Source organism: Microtus oregoni, unplaced genomic scaffold (genome assembly GCF_018167655.1).
Source record: "Microtus oregoni isolate MIOR12 unplaced genomic scaffold, Mior012 000069F_ref0000032, whole genome shotgun sequence".
Lineage (NCBI taxonomy): Eukaryota > Metazoa > Chordata > Mammalia > Rodentia > Cricetidae > Microtus > Microtus oregoni.
This window is the reverse complement of record NW_024543976.1, coordinates 2,130,001-2,150,515: the sequence shown is the minus strand read 5'-3', so window position 1 is coordinate 2,150,515 and position 20,515 is coordinate 2,130,001. Positions and strand designations below refer to the sequence as shown.

Genomic DNA, 20,515 nt, shown 5'->3' with positions numbered 1-20,515 from the left:
CGACTACTCAGTGTCGAGTCCTGACAATCACTGAAGGAAGTGGGACAGTTTCTGTGGCCCACCCTATCCCCACGGGGCAAATTCTCAAAGGGCATCTTGTGACTCTGCTGCCTGGGACACACACACACACACACACACACACACACACCAGTGAGAAGTTCAAGGTTGAAAGTCCACGTGAGAGTGCTGGATTTGGCTTCCCACTGAAGCCTGGTACCAGCGCAGACAGGAGACTCCGCTTCTTTGATTTGCTCACCTGTAGATGGTGTCGTCTTCTTTGCTGGGGATAGACTTAAGGTCTGTGAGTTCCAGGAACCGGTCATGGAAGTAGTGGAGGTGAAGGATGCACACCAGCAGAAAGGAAGTGGGGATGAAAATGCGTGTGAACAGCTCTGCTACCGTGAACTGCTTCAGGCCGAGATCCTCAAGCCTGTCGAAGAAGACAGAACAAAAGCAGGGGCCTTTCTGAGGCACTTCCGGCCAGCCTCTCTCTCACAAGCCACAACAGCATTCTCTGCCTTGACCACTTATAACTACTCCCTACTATTTGTACCGATCCAACTAGCTTGTCTTCACAGCAGTCAGTAACAGGTCCCTGTAGATCAATTCAGCAGCCACATCTCTAGCCTTATTTTGTATTTGAACACACAGACTCTTCTAATAGTTTTGGGGTCAACGCATCATACATCTCTGGTTTTTCCTTCAGCCCCACCTCCTTCTTTGTACTGTACATAGCAACTGGAATCCATTTGCTTCAGTTGGGGAACCTTTTCTTGTGCTCTTCTTGGCTGACCTCATCATCCCCCCACGAACTTACCCACCTTTCTGTTGCCAAAACGAAAATGCTGACTAACAGCACCATGACCTCCCATGCAACCAGACCCATATTCCTACTGAAAGCAGTGGTTCCAGTATCAGCCTTGGCTTCCCTCTTTTCCTTGGCAAAGCCATTTTCCACTCAATGGGGCAGACGTCTGCCTCGTGCAAAGTTCAGTCATCTGAAAGCATCTCCAGTTCCTAGTACACTCCTGCAGGCTTGTTTCACCCCCTAAGTGCCTATGGACCACTCCACCCCCCCCCACCAGCACACACACAACCATTACCTGTCATCCTTCTCCTCAGTCTGAGGAGGATCCTGTCTTTCTCACAGGACAGTTGCTAAGTGCATGCGATGTGACTTTGTTTCTGTTTTCCACAAGTCACATTCCTAAGGAAGCTTCCAAGATTTGAAGAAAATTCCAGCAAGAATAAAATACAAACTGCTTACTGTACCATGGCCTGGACTTCTGTTGTGCCCTCTCACCTCTCTTGCTGTCTTCTTGCTCTCAAATGGGAACTTTCCTTCATCCCTTCTGTACCCACAACCATTTCTATCCTGCCTTTGGGCCTTTGCATCTGCTCTACTTTCTGCCTAGGATGCTCTCCCACATCCTAGACTCAAACAAAAATCCCATTTTTCTCAGAACAGTTTGGCTTCTGCGTACCAGGTAGAATGTAAAGGACCCCTCAGCAAAGAATTGTGAGGCCACCATGCCATTTACTTCTTCTGTAGCCCTCCAGCAGCCTAGGGTTTCCTTCACAGATTAATGCATGTTTTAATGCACTTACACGCATCATAGTAGATTGATTATTTTGGCTTCCCAGACTTCAATTCCCTTTCTTGTTTCCTATTGTATCCCCGGCACAGGACAAGTACTCAACAAGCATCTATAATGAATCCGTGTGGTTGTACTTGTGTAATCACACACATCTCTTGACACCTCCGTATTTTCAGATCAAGACCCAGCTCTAGCTGGATTTCTAAACTAATCCCAGGGATTTGTAGGAGAAGATCAGAAAGACTGATCTGTTGCCTGCAGTCGCGTGCAATCAAGTCACTCTGGGGCAGCAGCCCAGCAGGAATGCCTTTCCCTGTGGTACCAAAGAGTCTAAGCCTAGACACGGTGAAGAGGCAAGTGCACTCATGAGCCTCCCATAGGCTGGAAAACTATGCGCTGATCTGGGGAGCAGAAGGCATGTCATTTTACAAGGCAGCTGTGTTTCCCACGGGATTGATGACTAAAAATCATCTTTCATTAAAAGGGGGCTGAAAAATCTTTTGCCGGCCAGCCAATCATGGACCCTTCACTTACTTTTCAAGCTCAGACTTTGACAGAGGGAACACAGGAGAAGGGGGCTCTCTAACTTGCCTTTGAAGACCTTACAGACCTTCACAGCATCACGTTTTCCTAAAATGGTGCACCGAGTTTTCAGGAACAATGTGCACTGGGTGCGTCCTTATGTGTGCCCCCTTCCCGTTCCATCCCATCCCTGGCACTGAGCCCTTACTTTTCTTTCTTTAAGCCGGTCATGTTTTGCCACAGGCCTGGGAAGTTTTCAAACTGGTAAGTGTATATAAAGATGAGCACCAGCATGGTATAAATGACCACCGACATCCAGAAGTATTTCAGAATTTTCCTCCACCATTCATAGTGAACCTGCAAATCAGACAATGGAAAGTAAAGGAAACAAAATAATACAGAAAAATAATTGGGGAAAAGAAAGGCTCATATAGGCATCTGGCTTAATTAAGCAAGGCATGGAACACATATAGGAATCTGTGAAGTGAAGTCTATTTTAGTTTTAGCTTTTCTAAGGTTCTTTTGGCAGTTTAGTTGTGTTGCTAGGCGTTAGAACTGCAGCTGAACTAGCCATAGCTAACTGCGTCTTTGTATAAGTTGCTGGCTCCAGCTTCTTCTCCATGAGCACATGCTTCACAGAGTTCCGAGACAGTATCCAGAAGCCTCTCAGCACATCTCATCTCTAGGAGACCAAGTGATGGCGGCCATGAGATGTTTTTTGTTGTTTACAGTAAACTGCACTTATTTTGAAATTCAACAATGTATTTAATGAGCAAAAATGTGAAATACTCATTGGAGGACATTTCTTCCTTCTTCTTGAATATCTTAGAGGTATTCAAGAGTTCATCAATTTCTGCTGAGAACATTTTCAAATTCTCATTATCACATCTAAAGAAGTCTTGCTATGGTGATTGTCAGGTATTCTGTTGGATGCCTGAAAGAATACTGTAGTTACTCTAGCCTGTGTCATTGGGCTCCCTTCTCAAATCAGGTCAAACAAGGTCTGTGAAGAGGTCAACTCATTTGAATATTATTAGTTTATGCTACCAAAGCTCTTGCGTGCTCTCTCTCTCTCTCTCTCTCTCTCTCTCTCTCTCACACACACACACACACACACACACACATGCACAAACCATTTCCTGATCCTTAAACCTGCAATATGAGAAAACTGGAGAATCCTTAATTACTTAAGATTAATCACACATTGCTCTTAAATTATTAAATGTTAAAAATATCTAATTACAAAGATCAGTTTTTAAATCAATACATTTTGGAAAACTTATGAATTTTATTTTTACGTTTTAAAGAATTTAAATTAAAAAGGTCTAAACTAGTTCTAGTTTATCTCTGCCATGGGTTTTTCACTTTTAAGTGCAGAAGATGACACCCGATAGCAGATGTGTAACCTCACTTCAGAAAGGCTGTTTCCACTGCATGGAAGTTCATTAAGATGTATAGACTTTGATATAATTTTTTAAATATTGGTACGTTATTTTTTCTGCTAGTTCTCTTCCATAAAGTTAATAAATATTACTCAAGGGTTTGAACTATCAGCTACAGAACAAAGGATTGATATACTTAAATACCTAAAAGATTATTTTAAATATATTGCTGTGGGACAAAGGCTATGAACACTGATCAAATAGAAATTTTTTAAAAAAGTGAGAGAATCCATTGATTCTAAGTCATTCTTGACTTCAGGATTCTGAGTGTCATCATTTTCTAGAATATGGTTATCTTTAAGAGAGAACTCACCTCTACTCACAGATCACGTGTGAGAACTAAAACCTTGGGCACATAATGTTGACCTACCTGGTACAAGGCCACACAGAACAGGAACAGCACCATGTAGATGATTTTGTACATGACGATTTTCCCTTCAAAGCTGACGAAAAAGAACATGCCCCCGCACACGTAGATCCAGTATTTAGTGAACAGGGCCACCACCAGATTGCCTAGCACCTTCATGATGTCCTGGTCATCATCTTCTTCCACTTCCTCCTCCTCGTCCTTTTTTAGCTCATGCCGTTCTTCCTTTATTTCCTCTTCCCCTTCTGCCTTCTCTGGGGCCTCTCCTTCCACTTGTATATCTTGGAGTTCCTCATCGTCTAAATAGAAGACCATGCCTTTAGTCCTGGCTACAGCCATGCTTTGGCTCCGGGTGGTGTATGGGGTCATGGAAGCATGTGTTTTCTGAGTTATTAAATGACTTTAGATGGCTCTAAAATATAAGACAACTAATTGATAGTTTTTATAACTTTCCTAAAATGGAGTACAGAAAAGAGTATTGTATGCTAATCTCTCTGTAGCCCTTTTGACATTTTCAGTGTTGAGGGTCAGACAGTGGAAAGATGAAGTGTAACAATAGTCAACATCACACTATAAGGCCATTTCTGATTCTATTTGTTTCATGACAATAGACAGCAACATAAGCGGGGTAAGAATGCAACCGATGCTAGCTGTCTTAACCCAAAGACTTAACTAACTAAAAGCAAAAGAGTTAAGGCCAAATACAATTTACTTCAAGTTTAAATTGTAATTATTATTAAGATAAGCCTAAAATAATTTAACAGCTTGGTATGATAGGAAAATTTCATCTTCATTTAAACTATGCTGCTATCTAGGAAATTGCGTCAAAGTTACCTTCACTATCTTTTTAAAGCTACCTACATTTGAATAATTTATTCAAGAAACCAGTGGTTTCCCAGAGTGAGGGGAGTAAAACTGAAATGGGGGTTAGATTGTTTATGCTAAATTAACCATTCTTTACTAAAACTGAGGAGTTAATCATTGCAATGAATAGACATTAAAACTCAGATAGGCCACGTTTAAATCTTAGAGAGTACTGTTTCTGAAATAAGAATCAAAGTTGGGTTTAATAACAACTAAACAAACAATATTCACTGGTCTGTGCTGTTGTGTGTGTGTGTGTGTGTGTGTGTGTGTGTGTATATGCGCATGGTTTACTGCATTAGGGTTGCCAGCCCAGCTTCTCTTAGTACTGACGCTACTTAACTTCACATAGTGCTACTTAACTTCTTCTTTAAAAAATTTAGTTTATTTTTTAATTGGTTTGAATATGACAGAAGAGGATATGTGCGCATGAAAGCAGATGCTGGTAGAGGCCAGAAGAGGGCAGCAGATCCCCAAGAGCGTTGACTAATGTGGGTGCTGGGAATTGAACCCACATCCTCTGCACAAGCCGAATGTATTTTTAACCACTGAGCCATCTTCCCAGTCCCCATATCTCTTTAATATTATCTAACCCATTTTATAAATAATAAACATACTTAGTCACCTGCCTGGGGAATTAGAAAGCAAGTTCTCATTGACTTGTCTATCTGTACAGAAAGACTAAAGCTAAAGACACGTCAATAAATCACTACCCCTCCCTTGTTCCCTGCATCTGCTTCTTTTTTTTTCCTATCTTTAAAAAGCCAAAAATTTAAATCCAAAGATTTAAGTTAATTTATTGGTTCCAATTCTCACTAGAAGTATGTCTTCAGAGAAATTTTCTCTGATATTTAGTGTTGTCTTCCATTAGGAGTCACCTCTTGAAAGTCAAACAACACACGTACTTCCTTTGGGCCCACGTGTGCACCCTAAATGTTTCCTTCTGTCTGTAGAGGTCAGATGAGGCATTCAGTTTCCTGGAGCTGTAGTTGCCATGTTTGTGAGCTACCCCATGGTGCTGGGATTCGAACCTGTGCCCTCTAGAAGAGCAGCCAGTCCCCCATCAGCCCAGTCCCCCACTTACCCCTCTCCTCAAGTTCTTGACCTCCAATTTTGACTTCAGACAGAAGCGCTTCTTTTTCCTGAAGGGCCTTTTGCTCTGTGAGGTGCTGCCTCAGAAGCAGCCAAAATGTGATGGTGAAGAGAATCTGAAAGCAGAACAGGGAGGCGGGGGCTCAGCAATGTCGGCAGTGCGTTCTCCCTGTGGCTGCGGGGGCACAGTGCACACATCTTTCTGCACATGAGCGTCACTCACATGCTATGATCATGTGGAACACTGTTCAAGGCACTGAGAAGATGAACAATTTCAAGTTAACAGGAAACCAACACCAGCAACTAGACTCCTGCAAGGTCAGTGTTAGAGACGGACTTCCTCCTGACAGCCAGGCCCTGAGAGAGTTCGTCTGTCTGCTTAGTGGGTTTCAGTCCACTTCCAAGGTCGCACAACCATTACTGCAATCTATTTTGACGTCTTTTCATTGCCTCCCAAAGCAGCACAATTTCTGTCATTCCCTTATTTCATATATCAGTTCTAGCCAATGATTAATTTACTTTTTGTCTGTGCTTACCTACATAATGTGGACATTTAAGTAGAGAGAATTACGAAATGCATACTGCTCTGATGAATGAAATTTTCATGATCTGCTAAATAGAGGGCCATGGCATTCACCTTTCTTTCTTTCTTTTCTTTTCTTTTTTTTTAAGAAAGGGTTTATCTGTGAAACAGCTCTGGCTATCCTGGTACTTGCTTTGTAGACCAGGTTGGCCTCAAACTCACAGAGATCCACCTGTCTCTGCCTTCCAAGTGCTGGGATTAGACATTTGCCACCATGTCTGGCCTTGGCATTCAGTCTGCCCTGAGGACCCATCTTCTGCTTAGCCTAGTCACTAAATAAATGTATGGGAGATACCTGATGCCTGGACACCGTAAATGGTAGCTTCCAGGAAGAGACTGTCTCACATTATATGACTGTGGCTTTTGAAGATAAGTAGTTTCCTATATGTCTAGTGATGAAAACAATTTGAAGTTTATTTAATATATGTGAAGATTGTTTTTTATTGTCTTAATGTCATCAACATGTAGGGAATGCATGTTTGGACTTTGTGTGTAAAACAGATAGTAGTAAGCTATGATATTTAATGTTCTGAAATCAAAACCATTAAAATGATTCAAAAAAATATAAAAGCAGTGAAATGATTGCAAGTTTTTACTGCAGGTGAAGTCAGGATGACAAAAACCACAAAATGCAAATGTTATCATTTCTGCTGCTAGAATGCTCATAGACCATAAATAGGGAAATATCATCCACAATTAGTCATTACCTCTAGTGGCATATGCAAAGAAGCTGAATTTTACAAACTGCTAACCTGTCAAACAATTCTCTAATTTCTCCGAATAGTTTATGTTGCATTTTCGATTTCACATTGTATCATCCTATTTCCATATCTACCGATGCAGGAGAAACTGGGAGAAGAACAGCTGATGCTAATTTACTAATTAGTAAATTACTAAATTTACTAATAAACTTGGGAGATGCTGAGTTGCACTGCTATGCATAACGACTATAACTGTTTAATAGAAAGGCTGTCATTTCTAAGTCAAAACTAAAAGCATGTGGTCATCCATGCTGTGCCAGTCAACTACATGGGCTTTTGCTCCCAGCCACGCAGGAGGCTGAAGAGGGATTGTCAGTTCAAGCCTTGTCTGCCCTCCTGAGTGAGTTCAGCTCAAACTGGGCAATGGTAGGGCCCAGTCACAAAATGAAAAGCAAAACAGGACCAGAGATGGTAGGATAATGGGGAGATCATTGGGGCTATTTTCCAGTTCTGAATAAAAAGAAAGGTGTCTGGATCTCCCCGATTTTTATTCCCAAATCATTTAGAGGCTACTTTTGTGAAAATTTGTTTGCGGTGACTATGATCACTATTGCTGATCTTTCTTTCCTGTCTCTTCATTCATTTACCTTTGAAGCAAGCTCCCCTGGCTCTTTCTTTTCTAGAAATCCTGGGACCTTCTTAATTTCGGGAAGTTCAAAGCTCCAGATGTACTGCAATACCAGCAGCAGGTTTGCATAGACAACCATGAAAGGCGAGCTGATCATGGCGTATTTCCTCCTGTTGCGTATCATCCAAAGGGTGCATGACCAAATCAACAGCACGAACGTCAGCCAGCTGTGGTAGGTGATGCTCCAGGCCTGCAGAGCCATGGGGGACAAAGGACAGCTGTCAGTATACAAAACTATGGGGAGTTCAAAGTTCTCTACACAGAAAAGGTACTGGCATTTAGATGAAGGGAGAATAGAGAGATTCCAGCCTGTGGCACAGGGAAGGGAGGAGAGGTGGAGAGAGGGCTGAATATGACATTAGCTTTGTGCTTCTCTTAGGGCAGTCTAAGTCCTTTTAGCCCAAATCTCTTCATCTTTACCCTACTTTGCGGTATGAAAGCAACTTTACTTTCCCCAGTAATGTGGAGTTGGTAATTAAAAGTTCATGAACGAGTGGGTGAGAAATGGGAATTCTGACGACCTGAAGTTGAGATTAAACATTCATGTCAAGTAGGCATACATTATAGAAACTAGACATTTTACTTGAAAAAAACTGCATGTTAGGTATCTAAACAGTGAACAGCAGGGGCAAGTTGACAAAGACTGACCTCAGTTTTTGTCCTATAAGGTCAAAATCGTGGTGAGATCCTATGGGCAAATGATGCATTTTTCTTGTTGCCACAAAGTTCTCACAGATTTAGGGGTGTTATCTCAGTGCCAGCTGGCAGAGCAACTGCCAATCAGACTCATGAATATTATCAATGCCCGGAAACCTGCCACCTGATTCCGGACTCTCTCACTCTGCACTCTTCCATGAAAAGGCCCTTTGAAAGGTGTTCTGGATATGGCTAAGGCTAACTGAAGTCAATCCAATTCCTAAACACCAGGAATTACCAAAATAATCCTCTAGCCCTGGAGGTATTAACAGTTTGTTTTGACTCTGGAAGCCAGACAAGAATGAACAGAAATGAAGCCCAAACAGGACACACATCTCCTCTCAACAATTTGAAATAAAGCACAAATTGCTTTATAAGTGAATGTTATTTTATTGTTTAGAATAAATTAGGGATAAAACCTGTTTTTATTTAAGTTATTTTAGTATGATGGCTACTACTGTCTGGATTATTTTCATGACATTATTCTTTAGAAACAGTATTTCTCTAGTCGAGATGGAGGAAGGACAGAGAAGGAGAACAAAAAAGAGATATTTTGACTGAGGGAACCATTATGGGGCTAGTAAGAAACCTGGCTCTATAGAAATTCCCAGGAATCTACAAGGATGACCCCAGCTAAGACCCTAAGCAATAGAGGAGAGGGTGCCAGAACTGGCCTTGCCCTGTAGTTAGACTGATGAATATCTTAAATAACACCATAGAACCTTCATCCAGCAGCTGATGGAAACAGAGGCAGAGACCCGCATTGGAGCACTGGACTGAGCTCCCAAAGTCCAGTTGAAGAGTAATCCACCATATAAACAAAATGAATAAAATGACATGATCCTCTCATTAGATGTTGAAAAAGCCTTTAACAAAATCCAACACCCCTTCATGATAAAAGTCTTGGAAAGATCAGGGATACGAAGGACATAGCTAAAGATAAAAAAAAAAAGCAATATGCAGCAAGCCAACTGCCAACATCAAATTAAGTGGAGAGAAACTCAAAGAAATTCCCCTAAAATCAGGAACAAGACAAGTTGTCCACTCTCTCCATATTTAATCAATATAGTGGGAATATTCCGCGAAAATCTTTAATTTAGAAGAATTGTTGTTGTTTTTGTTTTTTGGTTTTTTTTTTTAATTCCTTCCAGCCACATGTGGCAGTATCCTTGCTAGAATCTGATACTGACTTACACGCAAGTTCATGTAGGAAGTACCTAAACTGGGCATCTGACTAAAGTGTCCAAGAACTGGGGCAGCCTTCTGCCAATGAACTTTCTCCCCAGCACTGCCACCATCTCTACTCAGGGGCTTCCACTCTGCATCCCAGGCAGGCTAGAGCAATCAATCTTTCTGCCTGTGGTCTACCCACACCTGGAGCCATGCCCCAATCTCTCTCTCTCCCTCTCCCTCTCCCTCTCCCTCTCCCTCTCCCTCTCCCTCTCCCTCTCCCTCTCCCTCTCCCTCTCTCTCTCTCTCTCTCTCTCTCTCTCTCTCTCTCTGTTCCCTCTCTGCCCCCGACCCTGACAACTCTTGCCACCATCATCAGTAATACAGACCCTCACCACTGACCACAGGATTTGGAGGAATTACACTTTAAATAAGGATAATATGCTTCTTAAAACAAATCCTCTCTTGTAAGACAGTTGTTTTAAGGGAAGGAGGGCATTAGAGCATCCTTTATCTTCCACTTTGAAGCTGGAGGTGGAGGTGGAGATTTTAGGGTGGGGTGAGCTGAGGTATGCATAAATGGAAAGGAGCTCTTGGGAACCACGATGGCTGGGTGCTTGTCCCAGTAAGAATGTGATCATAGCAAATAATGGACAAATTTTCACCAAATCGTGTGGCAACTCCCTTCTATGAGAGAAATAAAAGCAGCTCACATCAGCCTTAAATACCCTTAATAGCTTCTAAAACACTACCCCCTGTGCCCTCTTAAGTTTGCAAAACAGGAGCCAGTTGAACCTGATAAGCTAATTTGAGACAAACATATTAACATTTGAAAAGAAGATATGTGAAGATGATATAATTTTGAAATCTATAACATAAAAAGATCCCATGAAAAATTAATATATCCCGAAATATCTGTCATGGTTTAGGGGAGACTGATGCCCCTACCCTGGCGAGAAGCTTGGGGTCTGTACCTACTGTGCCTTGTAGGCCACTGAAGTACTTACCATCATAGCGATGAGGGCACAGATGTAACTTTGCTTCATGATGAACTGGAACACTGTGACCATGGCATGAATTCTCACGCTCCTCTTTTCCTCCTGGCTCCCTTCCCCCTCGGAGCCTTCTTTCTTGTCCTCATCTTCCTCTTTCTTTTCTATATAGACAAACACTTCATATGACTATGTATACATGTAGTTGACTGATGTGAGGTCCCCTCTGTAGGCTATGAATATGTTTTATTACTATTGGTTAATTAAAAAGTTGCTGTAGCCTATGGCAGTGCAGAATATAGCAAGGTGGAAAATCCTCCTTTAGGAGGAAAGAAGGTGGAGTCAACCAGACGCCATGTAGCTGCCCAAGAAGCAAGGGGTAACAAACCATGAGCATCATGGTAAAATATAAAATAATAGAAATAAGTTAAGATATAAGAGCTAGCTAGGAATATGCTTGAGCCACTGGCCAAAGAGTGTTGCCATTAACATAGTTTTTGTGTGATTATTTGGGTTGGGGTGGCTGGGAAGTGAAAAGCAGTCTCTGTTTACAGTTGACATCTGTCACAATGTCATCCTCCACACTACATCATGTGTGTGGTTTGGCCAGAGTCTTCTGAGCTAGGAAGTGTTTCCAACTAATACGGCCTCTAGAAGAGAAACAGATGCAATGAGTTCTGCTTAATGGAGATCAGGGCCCCGCAGTGCTGAGAAGGAATGTTCCACTGAAGGACGTAGAGAGAGATCCCTCTAAGATGATCTCAGATTCCATCCTCTGGTATTCTTGACTGTCTATCCTGCCCCTTGAATAGAACTCCCTAGAAGAGATGGACTGTCACTTCCAGAATTCAGGTTTTCTGTTTTGTTTGTTTTGGTGTTGGGGAATGGACCTAAGGCTCAATGTAAGCTAGGTAAATGTCTGCCACTGAGCTACATTCTCAGCCCAACCAGATTCAGTTTGAAAGGAATGTGGCTTTCACTTCTGGAATCTTCTCTCGACCAACTACTGTCTTGCTTTTAGAGAGAAACCAGCTACAGTGTTGTCCCTTCTCAATGGAGGGACCGAGGCAGCTAGGACATGATATGTCCAGCTGGCCATCAGTTGGCAAATCTCAGGTCAGCAGCAGCTCTCAGGATTAGAGGAAGATTCTGCCCCAGTCAAGCCCAGTCAAGATGAGAAGGTAGCCTCAGCCTTAAGAATGACCAGACCAGATGATGGACCTTAAGCCAGCGGATCCGGCCTTGTGACACTAGATACCTGACCCAGAGAGACTGTGTAGTACTGGATATTGATCTACATCAGCAAGATGCTCCTTTTGACTTTTAATAAGGTATAACAGCTACACCACGTGAGGCAGAACAAACCATTCACAGAACAGTGATTGCTCAGTTTCTTCTGCATGGGCTGCAGTCAGGCTTTGGGGGCAGTAATCCAGTGTCTTTAGATTCTGCAACATTACAGCTGGATGAGACTAAAGTTTAAAGAAAAATTCATGAATCATGCCCAACAATAAAAGCAAAATCAAATGGATCTGAGATTTACCAGCATGCTAAGACCTTGGTATGGTGTGTGTGTATATATGTGTGTGTGCATGTGTGTGTGTGTGTGTGTGTGTGTGTGTGTGTGAATGAGTATGTGGCATGGACGGCAGTCACTTCTCTGACTGGACCTTCACAGGTCTAACCTTCAGTGTCAGCCCCTCCCCTGTTTGGTCCTTCCTAAGGTCAGTCACATGCTCCTGAACCTGAGTTTGTATCCCTCGAGAGACTCCGATTCTGACCAGGTATCTCCAGTTCTGAATACTGTATGGTTTGGATTTAAAAGTTCTTCTCTGCAGTCTAGAGATATTCTGCTGCCCGGGTTTCAGCATGAAGTTCCACGACACTTTGTCTGGGTTGCTAGGGAGAGCATCTGTGGCCAAAAGAGCAGGGTTTGTCTCTGAATGGCCTCTTACCACTGCGCTGGTGGATAATAAGAAGGGTTGTTTTCCCCGTTTTCTCCTTCCTCTCACTGCTGTCGGCAATTTTTTTCCCTTCCTCTGCCCCCTACCTTTAAAAGTGTCTGTTACTAGGTACTGTGCCAATGTTCTGAGGCTCTCTGTTTTATGCTATGGCTCCCTTCACCAGCGGTGGGGGTAAATCGTCCAGCCTTCTATTATTTTTAGTGCAGTTAAAAAAGCATCCTCTTTAAAAAAAAATTTCTAAAAGATTAACTAGAAAAACTTTCGGCCTTCATATTAGCTAATAGAAAAACCAGCATACGGATAGATAAACACACAAACACACACATACACACACACACACACATACACACACGTATGTATGTAGGTGTGTGTGTGTGTGTGTGTGTATAAAACACTTACACATAGGTTGAATGCCATAAAAAGTTAACATGTTGCCAGGTGAAGTTGCTCATGTTTGCAATCACAGCACTTGGCAAATGCAGGCAAGGGAATTACTGTAAGTCTGAAGCCAGCCCCATCTCTTTGCAGGCCAGGCAGGGCTGCACAGCAAGAACCTATTTCACAAAAGTTAGCAGGCTCGAAATCTTTTTCTTCTCACATTTTATTTTTCAAGGTCCCCCATCCCTCCTGCCACTTATTTCGTGTGCAAGAGTCAAACGTGAATCAAAGCATTCTGGTATAAACAGAGCACTCAGAGAACAGGCTTAATGTTACAGGTCATGGATGGCAATCTCTCTGCTTAAAAACAGAGGCTGCAGGAAAGCAGAGAAACCAAATTACACAGGAAACAACAGGAAGTGGCAGCAATGTTATGAATGACAGAGAGTGGAGCCAGGCCTGAGCGAGGCTGTTACCTGAGGACTCCTCCGAGGGCTCCCATCGGTACTGGGGAGTAGTATACAGGTCAGTCTTGGCAGGACCATTCTCTAGGGGCAGGCTGGGGTGGATGGTGTGGTAGTCCACAGGGTTGCCGTTCACCGTCACCAGCAAGCCCTGCAGGAGGAGCAGGAAAGAGGACAGCAGTGATTACCCTCTGGCCTCTCTGCCGTCACTCCTCTGCCTTCCTCCATGCATAACCCAGGATGAAAAGCTGATTAGAGGCTGGACCATTTAATAAATCTCCAAATATTTTTATCAAGATGGACCCTGTGTGCTCCACAGACTAGTCAGAGTAAAATGCATCCCCGATCTTTCTGCCCTTCTGCCAAAAACCATGGGACAGTCTGTGATCTCACTATAATGCAAACTTCTGTAAGGGGCTTGTGGAGCCCTCCCTGACGGGGGGTCTACTCTCTCTATGGCAGTCTTCCAGCCATCTGGCTATGTGGTCCTCCATACCTTCCCCAGGTCTCCACCCTTGTCTTGTTCCAGACCCCACTCGCTTTGCAGAGGGCTAAGCAAATGTTCTTCAGGTCTCGGGTGAGACATTCCAGCTGCAAGGCTACGGTACATTAAGTGCAAATACTTGGGCATTCTTTTCCTCCCATTTCTCTAGATTATGTATTTGAGGTAAGTATAAATATACAGATAGGCAATACCTCCCGTTTATGTACTAATTAGCGCAACTAGGGATGGGGATGTTTTAAAGACAGGCAGGTCAATAGGGCTAGGGATGATAACTTGGTCAGTACGGTGCCTGCTTGTGAAGAACAGGAACCTGCATTTGATTCCACAATCTATGCAAAGAAAGCCAGGCACGGTAGAATGTCCTTGTAGTGTCAGAGCTAGGGAGACAAAAAAGCTCACTGACCAGTTGGCAGAGACTAAAGAAAGGTCCAGGTCAGTGAGAGACACTGCTTTAGAAAACAACAGCTTCTCATGGGGGAATGGCACCCAAGGTTGTCCTCTGGCTTTCCTACTCATACACACACATGCACATTTACCCACACACACATATGCACCTACACATATGTGTGCACTCCCATATACACAAACAGGTACACATATGCACACACACATGCATACACACAAAACAACAATGCTCCAAATAGGGATTTTTCGAAGTATAAATATGTTTTGTATATTATAATCAGTCTATCATATCACATGCGTCAGAATTTTTAGAGTAATAAATCCGATATGGCTTTTGGAAAAAAAAATGGAAAAGTTTATGGAAATTTACAGGTAGCTCAAATATAATTAAAGGCTCTAACTCCACTTGCCACTTCGAAGTCACTTACATAAGCATAAATGACAATTCTAAGGATATACTAACATCAGATGGTTTGTAGTCATCTTGGGTCATGGATAAAAGCTGCAAAAGGCAAGGCGGGACAGCGTGTTAATTGGTAAGCTAAAAGCAGTTGAAAGCATATCTTCATTTGTACATGTTTTTAGATGGAAACCCAACTTCTCACTAGCAGGACGCTAGTATGTTAGAAGGGCCATGCAAAACACAGCAGACCACTGATCTGGATGTCATCGCTTATCGTAACCATTTCCCAACTCTGATGTTCAGTTATGCAAACAAGCCATCATAAGCTGTGAGATTATAAACACTTTTATGGACACAGTGATCCTTGACCTACCGTGACTCTAGAACACTCTGTACTTCTCAGCAGGACTTTGCCCAGATTTTGTACATGGCATGCTATTCAGAAGGCCTGCTCTGTCATGCAGAATGTTTAAAAGGCATGTAATTCAAAGTTAATATCAAAGAAAATGAACACAGGCATGTGCTGCTCCATGCCTGGGCATCTTGTGAGGACTGCATCATGAGGTAACCTCACTTCTGTGTGATACCTTAATGACACTAACCTCAACGGCACAGCCTGTTCCATTCCCACGCCACAGGGCATAGGTTACCACGCCCAAGCTACAAACTTGATGGCAGGCTACCTACCACACACTGCAGACTAGCCCCAGAGGAAGCACAAAGATCTTTATACACCTAACATTAGGTGCTGTAAAGATGTGGTAGAAAAGGTAAGCGCGATCCACTTCAAAGGGGCAGCTTGCTGTGGATGAAGCTTGGCGGGCTAGAGACGGCTCTGAGGAAGTCAGCAATGAGCAATAAATGGATGTGACAGCCTAGCATGTGGTCGCACCTCTAGTGGAATCTATACACGCTACACACTTAGGCTGCGCTAGAGCTATTTCAACAGTGTGATTTTACATTTTGGGCTCTGATGCTGTGATACCACATCACAGGCTGGAAGAATTTCTGAAGTCATTGTCATCTTATTGGGCCAAAGTTCACTGTGTGGACTATCCTCATGTCGTGTTTGGCTTTTGTTCCTGGTTCTTCAAGAAGGTTCTTAGGAGAAATGACTTTTATTTTGTTTTCTGTGTATACCCAGCATTGGTGCTGGTGTAGGTATTGGAGGTGGTGGTTCTACAATCACTGCTATATTTGGGGTTTTGGCTTTGATTTGCAGTCTGGCACCATGGCGTTTTAGCCATTACACAGAGATCAACATATGACCAGGAAGAATTGTGACCTTTTCTCCCATGACAGGGTCTTGGGACCCTCAGAACACCATGGGACTTAGTTTACACAGGGTTTAGCTATTCTCTCTTACTATTTGGTGACATAGGCATGATAACACCAGGGAGACGAGGGCAACCCCTTAGGTATCTCAGGCATGATGCCTGTCCCATGGCGCACCACACCTGTGTCACTTTGCATCCCACCATCCCTGTGGAAGCATCCCATCTGCCCGATGGTGCTGTCCTTCCTCACAAGACACCATCAATGAGAGCAGGGCTGTGTGCCTTGAAGAAACTTGTCTGCCATTGAATGTACTGGGGTCTCCTTCTGGGTTCTCTAAAATTCTGGGAATAACTTGAGAGGCCCATCCAGAACAAGAATATTTATCTTGATGACTTTGCAAACAGGCTCTTAATTTGGTCTAGTGCCAGCCAGAATTCAAGCTGACTGGTACTAGTGATATATTACATATAACTTACACATTACAGGAGTTATGTGAACCAACACACTTGCCCTGCCAGTGCCTAAAAAACAACCAAGAGGCCCATAACCACATGCAGTCAGAGGCTGGGCCTTCCCCAGATGGTTGTGGATTTACCACGATGACCAACTACTTGACACACAGAACAACTCCACTGTAGTATAAGTTACCATTTCTCAGCGCTAACAGTTTATTTACTTACTTTGTTTTAAGTATTTTAATTTTTTTTTAAAAAAAATCAGGATTTCTTTGTAGGATTAATGTATTTCAGTCAAAGTGATGGATATATAAAATTGTTCTCTTCTGGATACTTCCTTTAGAAGCTCCAGGTTTGGCTTTGACAGAGGGTTTTGGAAATAGCTGCCTAAGACATATTATGTCTGTAAGTCAGAAGCAACGTGAGCTGACCGCTGGTATTGAACCCCACATTCAACAACAGAACACAGATGCAGAAAACTAAATGGAAGTAGAGCGTTCTTACTCTGTGCCTTACTTTTCTCACATCTGTTGGGTACTTGGTGGCATACCACAGGCTCCGCCTCCTTTCTGCTGTGTTCTGAGTAGAGCTGCAGTCCAGGGTGCCCTCGTCTTCCTTTGCCATCTCATCCTGCACCTGAAACACAGAATCATGGGAGCGGCTCTGCTTCCCAAGGCAGATCCACAGACCCCTGCCCTTTGCCTCATGTATTCAGAGTGAGCGTATGATGTAGATGGGATTTTGATCAACACTCTCCTACAAGTGATGGCAAAACACTGTCATGTCTTTCTTATGACCATCTCTATGGATTGTTGTCTGATTCTGCTAAAGCTTCAAATGCTACAGACGTGAAATACCCATGGCTTCCCCATGTGTATTCTAAACTGCGCCATAAAGCAGCAATGCAGCTGGTTCTTAGGGCAAGCACTTCGAAAAGAGTACACAGTTAACCGTGTAAGCCACTCACGAGTGAATCTCCCATTAAAACGTTTTTCAACCCAGGCGTTTGCTCTCTAGCTCAGATTGGCTTTAAACTCACAATTCCCATGACTCAGCCTCCAGAGTGCTAGGATCACAGACACATGCCACATGTCCAGTTCATTATTTAGTAAAGACTGATTCGTCTGGAGTTCTCACAGAGTAATGGGAGCAGAAGGATTGAGCAGACTAGGGAGGCTTTCCAGCAAAGGTGTTCCTGTAAAGAGGGAATTGCTATGTAACTCATCTTGGAGTGGAAGGTGTGGATTTGAGCTCACTGCCCAATTGTGGGGTCCAGTGTGCAGCAGAGCACCTAAGGGAAGCATCCTACCTCCCAGGGGCCAGATAGCAGCCACATATACATAGTCCCAACTTGTGGTGAGCCAAACTAGTCATTTTTCACTTCACAATGATCGTAAGTGATAACAAATCCAGTAAGAAAGGTACTTTGACTTACAATAACCTGCAGCTAGAGGTGAACATGCATGCACCTGTACTGTTGATCACTTTTAACACTCCCTGTGCTATAAGAAATGATGTAACATTATAATGCAGTCTTTGCAACTTCAGGCTCTGTGGTCTGAGCAGTCCATGTTAGGCTGTGGTTGACAGCAGGCTAGGTGCATTTTAAACGCATTCATGACCAGAGTATTTTCAAGTTAGGATGACTTCATTGGAAAGCAACCCCATTGTGCAACGGGGAACATCCTTTGGATATTTACCTCCTGATATGCTCTCCTCCTCCTCCTTTTCCTGCCCACCCCTTTCTTAACAGGTTTGGCAGACTTTCACCTCAGAGCTCACATTTGATGGCTGGCATTCTTCACTGAAGGTGCCAGAGTACTCTCAAACTACTGTTTTGTCTCTTGTCTTCTCACATGGCCTCAACGAGAAACTTTTCTGCCTCAGCCCATTTAAATGGCAGATTGAGAGGCTTGATACTTATTCTCAGGGCTGTGTTCCACTTGCCCCACAGACATTGGTTTGAACACTACTGTTGCCTGCAGAGCCTACAGCTCAGACCATTGCCTTCACAGCTCCAGAGACGGTCCTTGACATTAACACCAGAGAATCACACACACCTGTCACCAAGCTAGTGTATTGCCTGGATGGCTACATGGAATGCCATGGGAAGAGATAAGCACACTGGGAATTCTTAATAACTCGAAGATCTTAATTTCTATAATGTACATGATGTTTTTCCAAAAGCAGTTTCCTCCCTTCACACATTTTAAGTTTTGTGTGAAAATTTTATTGATGATACATATGTATATGTATATATATATATACATATATCATAGATATATACACACATATGTATATACACATGCTAATGTGTTTGTGGAGGAAGCTAACGACACAATCTTAAAGGGTTTTATTATAATAATCCATTTAAAAAAGGAATTGGAGAAAAAGGTGTAACTCAAGATGATTCCTTCCTTTTGACCTCACAGAAACCATCCGTTGCTTTGATTACATTATTTGGGCCCCAACGTGAAGACATCCATGCAAATGGAACTAACAAGGATGAGACCTGAGAACCTGGTCTTAATTACTGCAGGTGGCAATTCTACCAGGGAGAGAAGGAGGCAAGTGCTTCATCCAGTTTCCTTTACATTGTTTAATTAGGACTGCAGTTAATTTGGGAGGAGCTGTAGTTTGGTTTGTTTCTTTGTTGTCATATCGGCCTTAAGTTAGTCCATTATACATCTGACCCTCACAATGTGTCTCCTGAAGCTGGTAACTGTAGTAGTCCTAGCGCATTCAGTGGGAGTGAGAGCAGGAAAGAGAAAAGTGAAAACTGCTCCCAGGCCCAAGGGAAGCCGCAATTCAGATGCAGCTGCATTTCCTCCTGGGTTCGGCGTACATGCGCAGTGCCCCCTGGAGGTGGAAAGGAGAAAGGCGCCTTTATCGAGCACCAATTCCCTGCCTGCCTTAAAACAGATGTCACAGCTATCTAGGAGACAGGAAAGGATTGCGGGCAGAGAAGAAAGGGGAAACCACATATGTATTGATCTTCCTGTCCCAAGTATCAAGCTCTTGTTAATATACCTATAAGGAAAAATCTAGTGTTCCATGCTGCTTGAGGGGAGAGTCCTAATCCCCATGCCTCACCACGGAAGTCATGGGTACCAGGGAGAGATGAACTTCTACGATGGCTTCAATCCTCAGAGGCCAGAGGTGTCAGAGAACATTGGAATACAGGGTTGTATGGTCTCTAAGACTAATTTTGCTGTCAAATTTAGGCGTGAATCCAATCTGTACCATCCAGTAAGCGTGTGACGTCAGAACGCTTATCTCTCTGACTTCGTTTCCCTCACCAAGCACAATACTCATGCTTTAGTTATTTAATGGGTGGAAAGAAGGACTCATAAAAGCAGCCAGCATACTGCCTCCTGGCTTAGGGAGTGTCAAATAAAAATTAATCCTTCCTTATTGTTACCAGCTGCCATTTGTAGCAACACACACACTGGTGCTGTGACGGGGAGCTGGCAACTGTGCGGGCAGTGTTTACACTCACTCAGTACTTGCAGAATTATACCAATTCGTGGAAAACACTACAGTGCTGCTGAAATAGTGCTGAATAGCTACTTGGGAGTGACGACCGCATCTCCCAGAGATTCCAGGTACATTGGAGATAAGATTAGGAAACGTTTCCGGGTCCTTACAAGGGGCTCTTGCAGCCAGATGCGGATCAGCGTGGCCAGCGTGTAGTACATCACCAGGAGGAGGATGGGGTTGGCATGGTGATACCAGGACAGCTCTGGGTTCACTATGATCTTCCAGGTGCTGGAGCAGTCCGTTTGGATTACGGATTTGATTCCAAACAACCTGTTCAAAGACAAAGAAAGTGTGGATAGCCGCAGTCAATCATGACAGGTTTACACACTTGAGAGTAGATATAAAGCCGCACAATCACATAATATATACGGAGACATCTAATATTCACACGCATTTAAAGGTTGGATA

General features: G+C 43.2%; 1 protein-coding gene across 3 annotated transcripts in view; it reads right to left on the bottom strand.

Annotated features, from left to right (window-relative positions):
• The window catches only part of LOC121440635 (piezo-type mechanosensitive ion channel component 2-like), a 346,630-nt gene that overhangs the window by 81,312 nt on the left and 244,803 nt on the right, over positions 1-20,515 (bottom strand). For all 3 annotated transcript variants that reach the window (XM_041641417.1, XM_041641418.1, XM_041641419.1), the window contains exons 8-17: positions 20,215-20,377; positions 17,084-17,203; positions 14,895-14,933; positions 13,534-13,672; positions 10,731-10,879; positions 7,817-8,047; positions 5,878-6,001; positions 3,933-4,228; positions 2,329-2,477; positions 257-430 (exon numbers count right to left, since the gene is read on the bottom strand). In XM_041641417.1, coding sequence (XP_041497351.1) covers positions 257-430; positions 2,329-2,477; positions 3,933-4,228; positions 5,878-6,001; positions 7,817-8,047; positions 10,731-10,879; positions 13,534-13,672; positions 14,895-14,933; positions 17,084-17,203; positions 20,215-20,377 — 1,584 coding nt within the window. The remainder of the gene's footprint in view (positions 1-256; positions 431-2,328; positions 2,478-3,932; positions 4,229-5,877; positions 6,002-7,816; positions 8,048-10,730; positions 10,880-13,533; positions 13,673-14,894; positions 14,934-17,083; positions 17,204-20,214; positions 20,378-20,515) is intronic.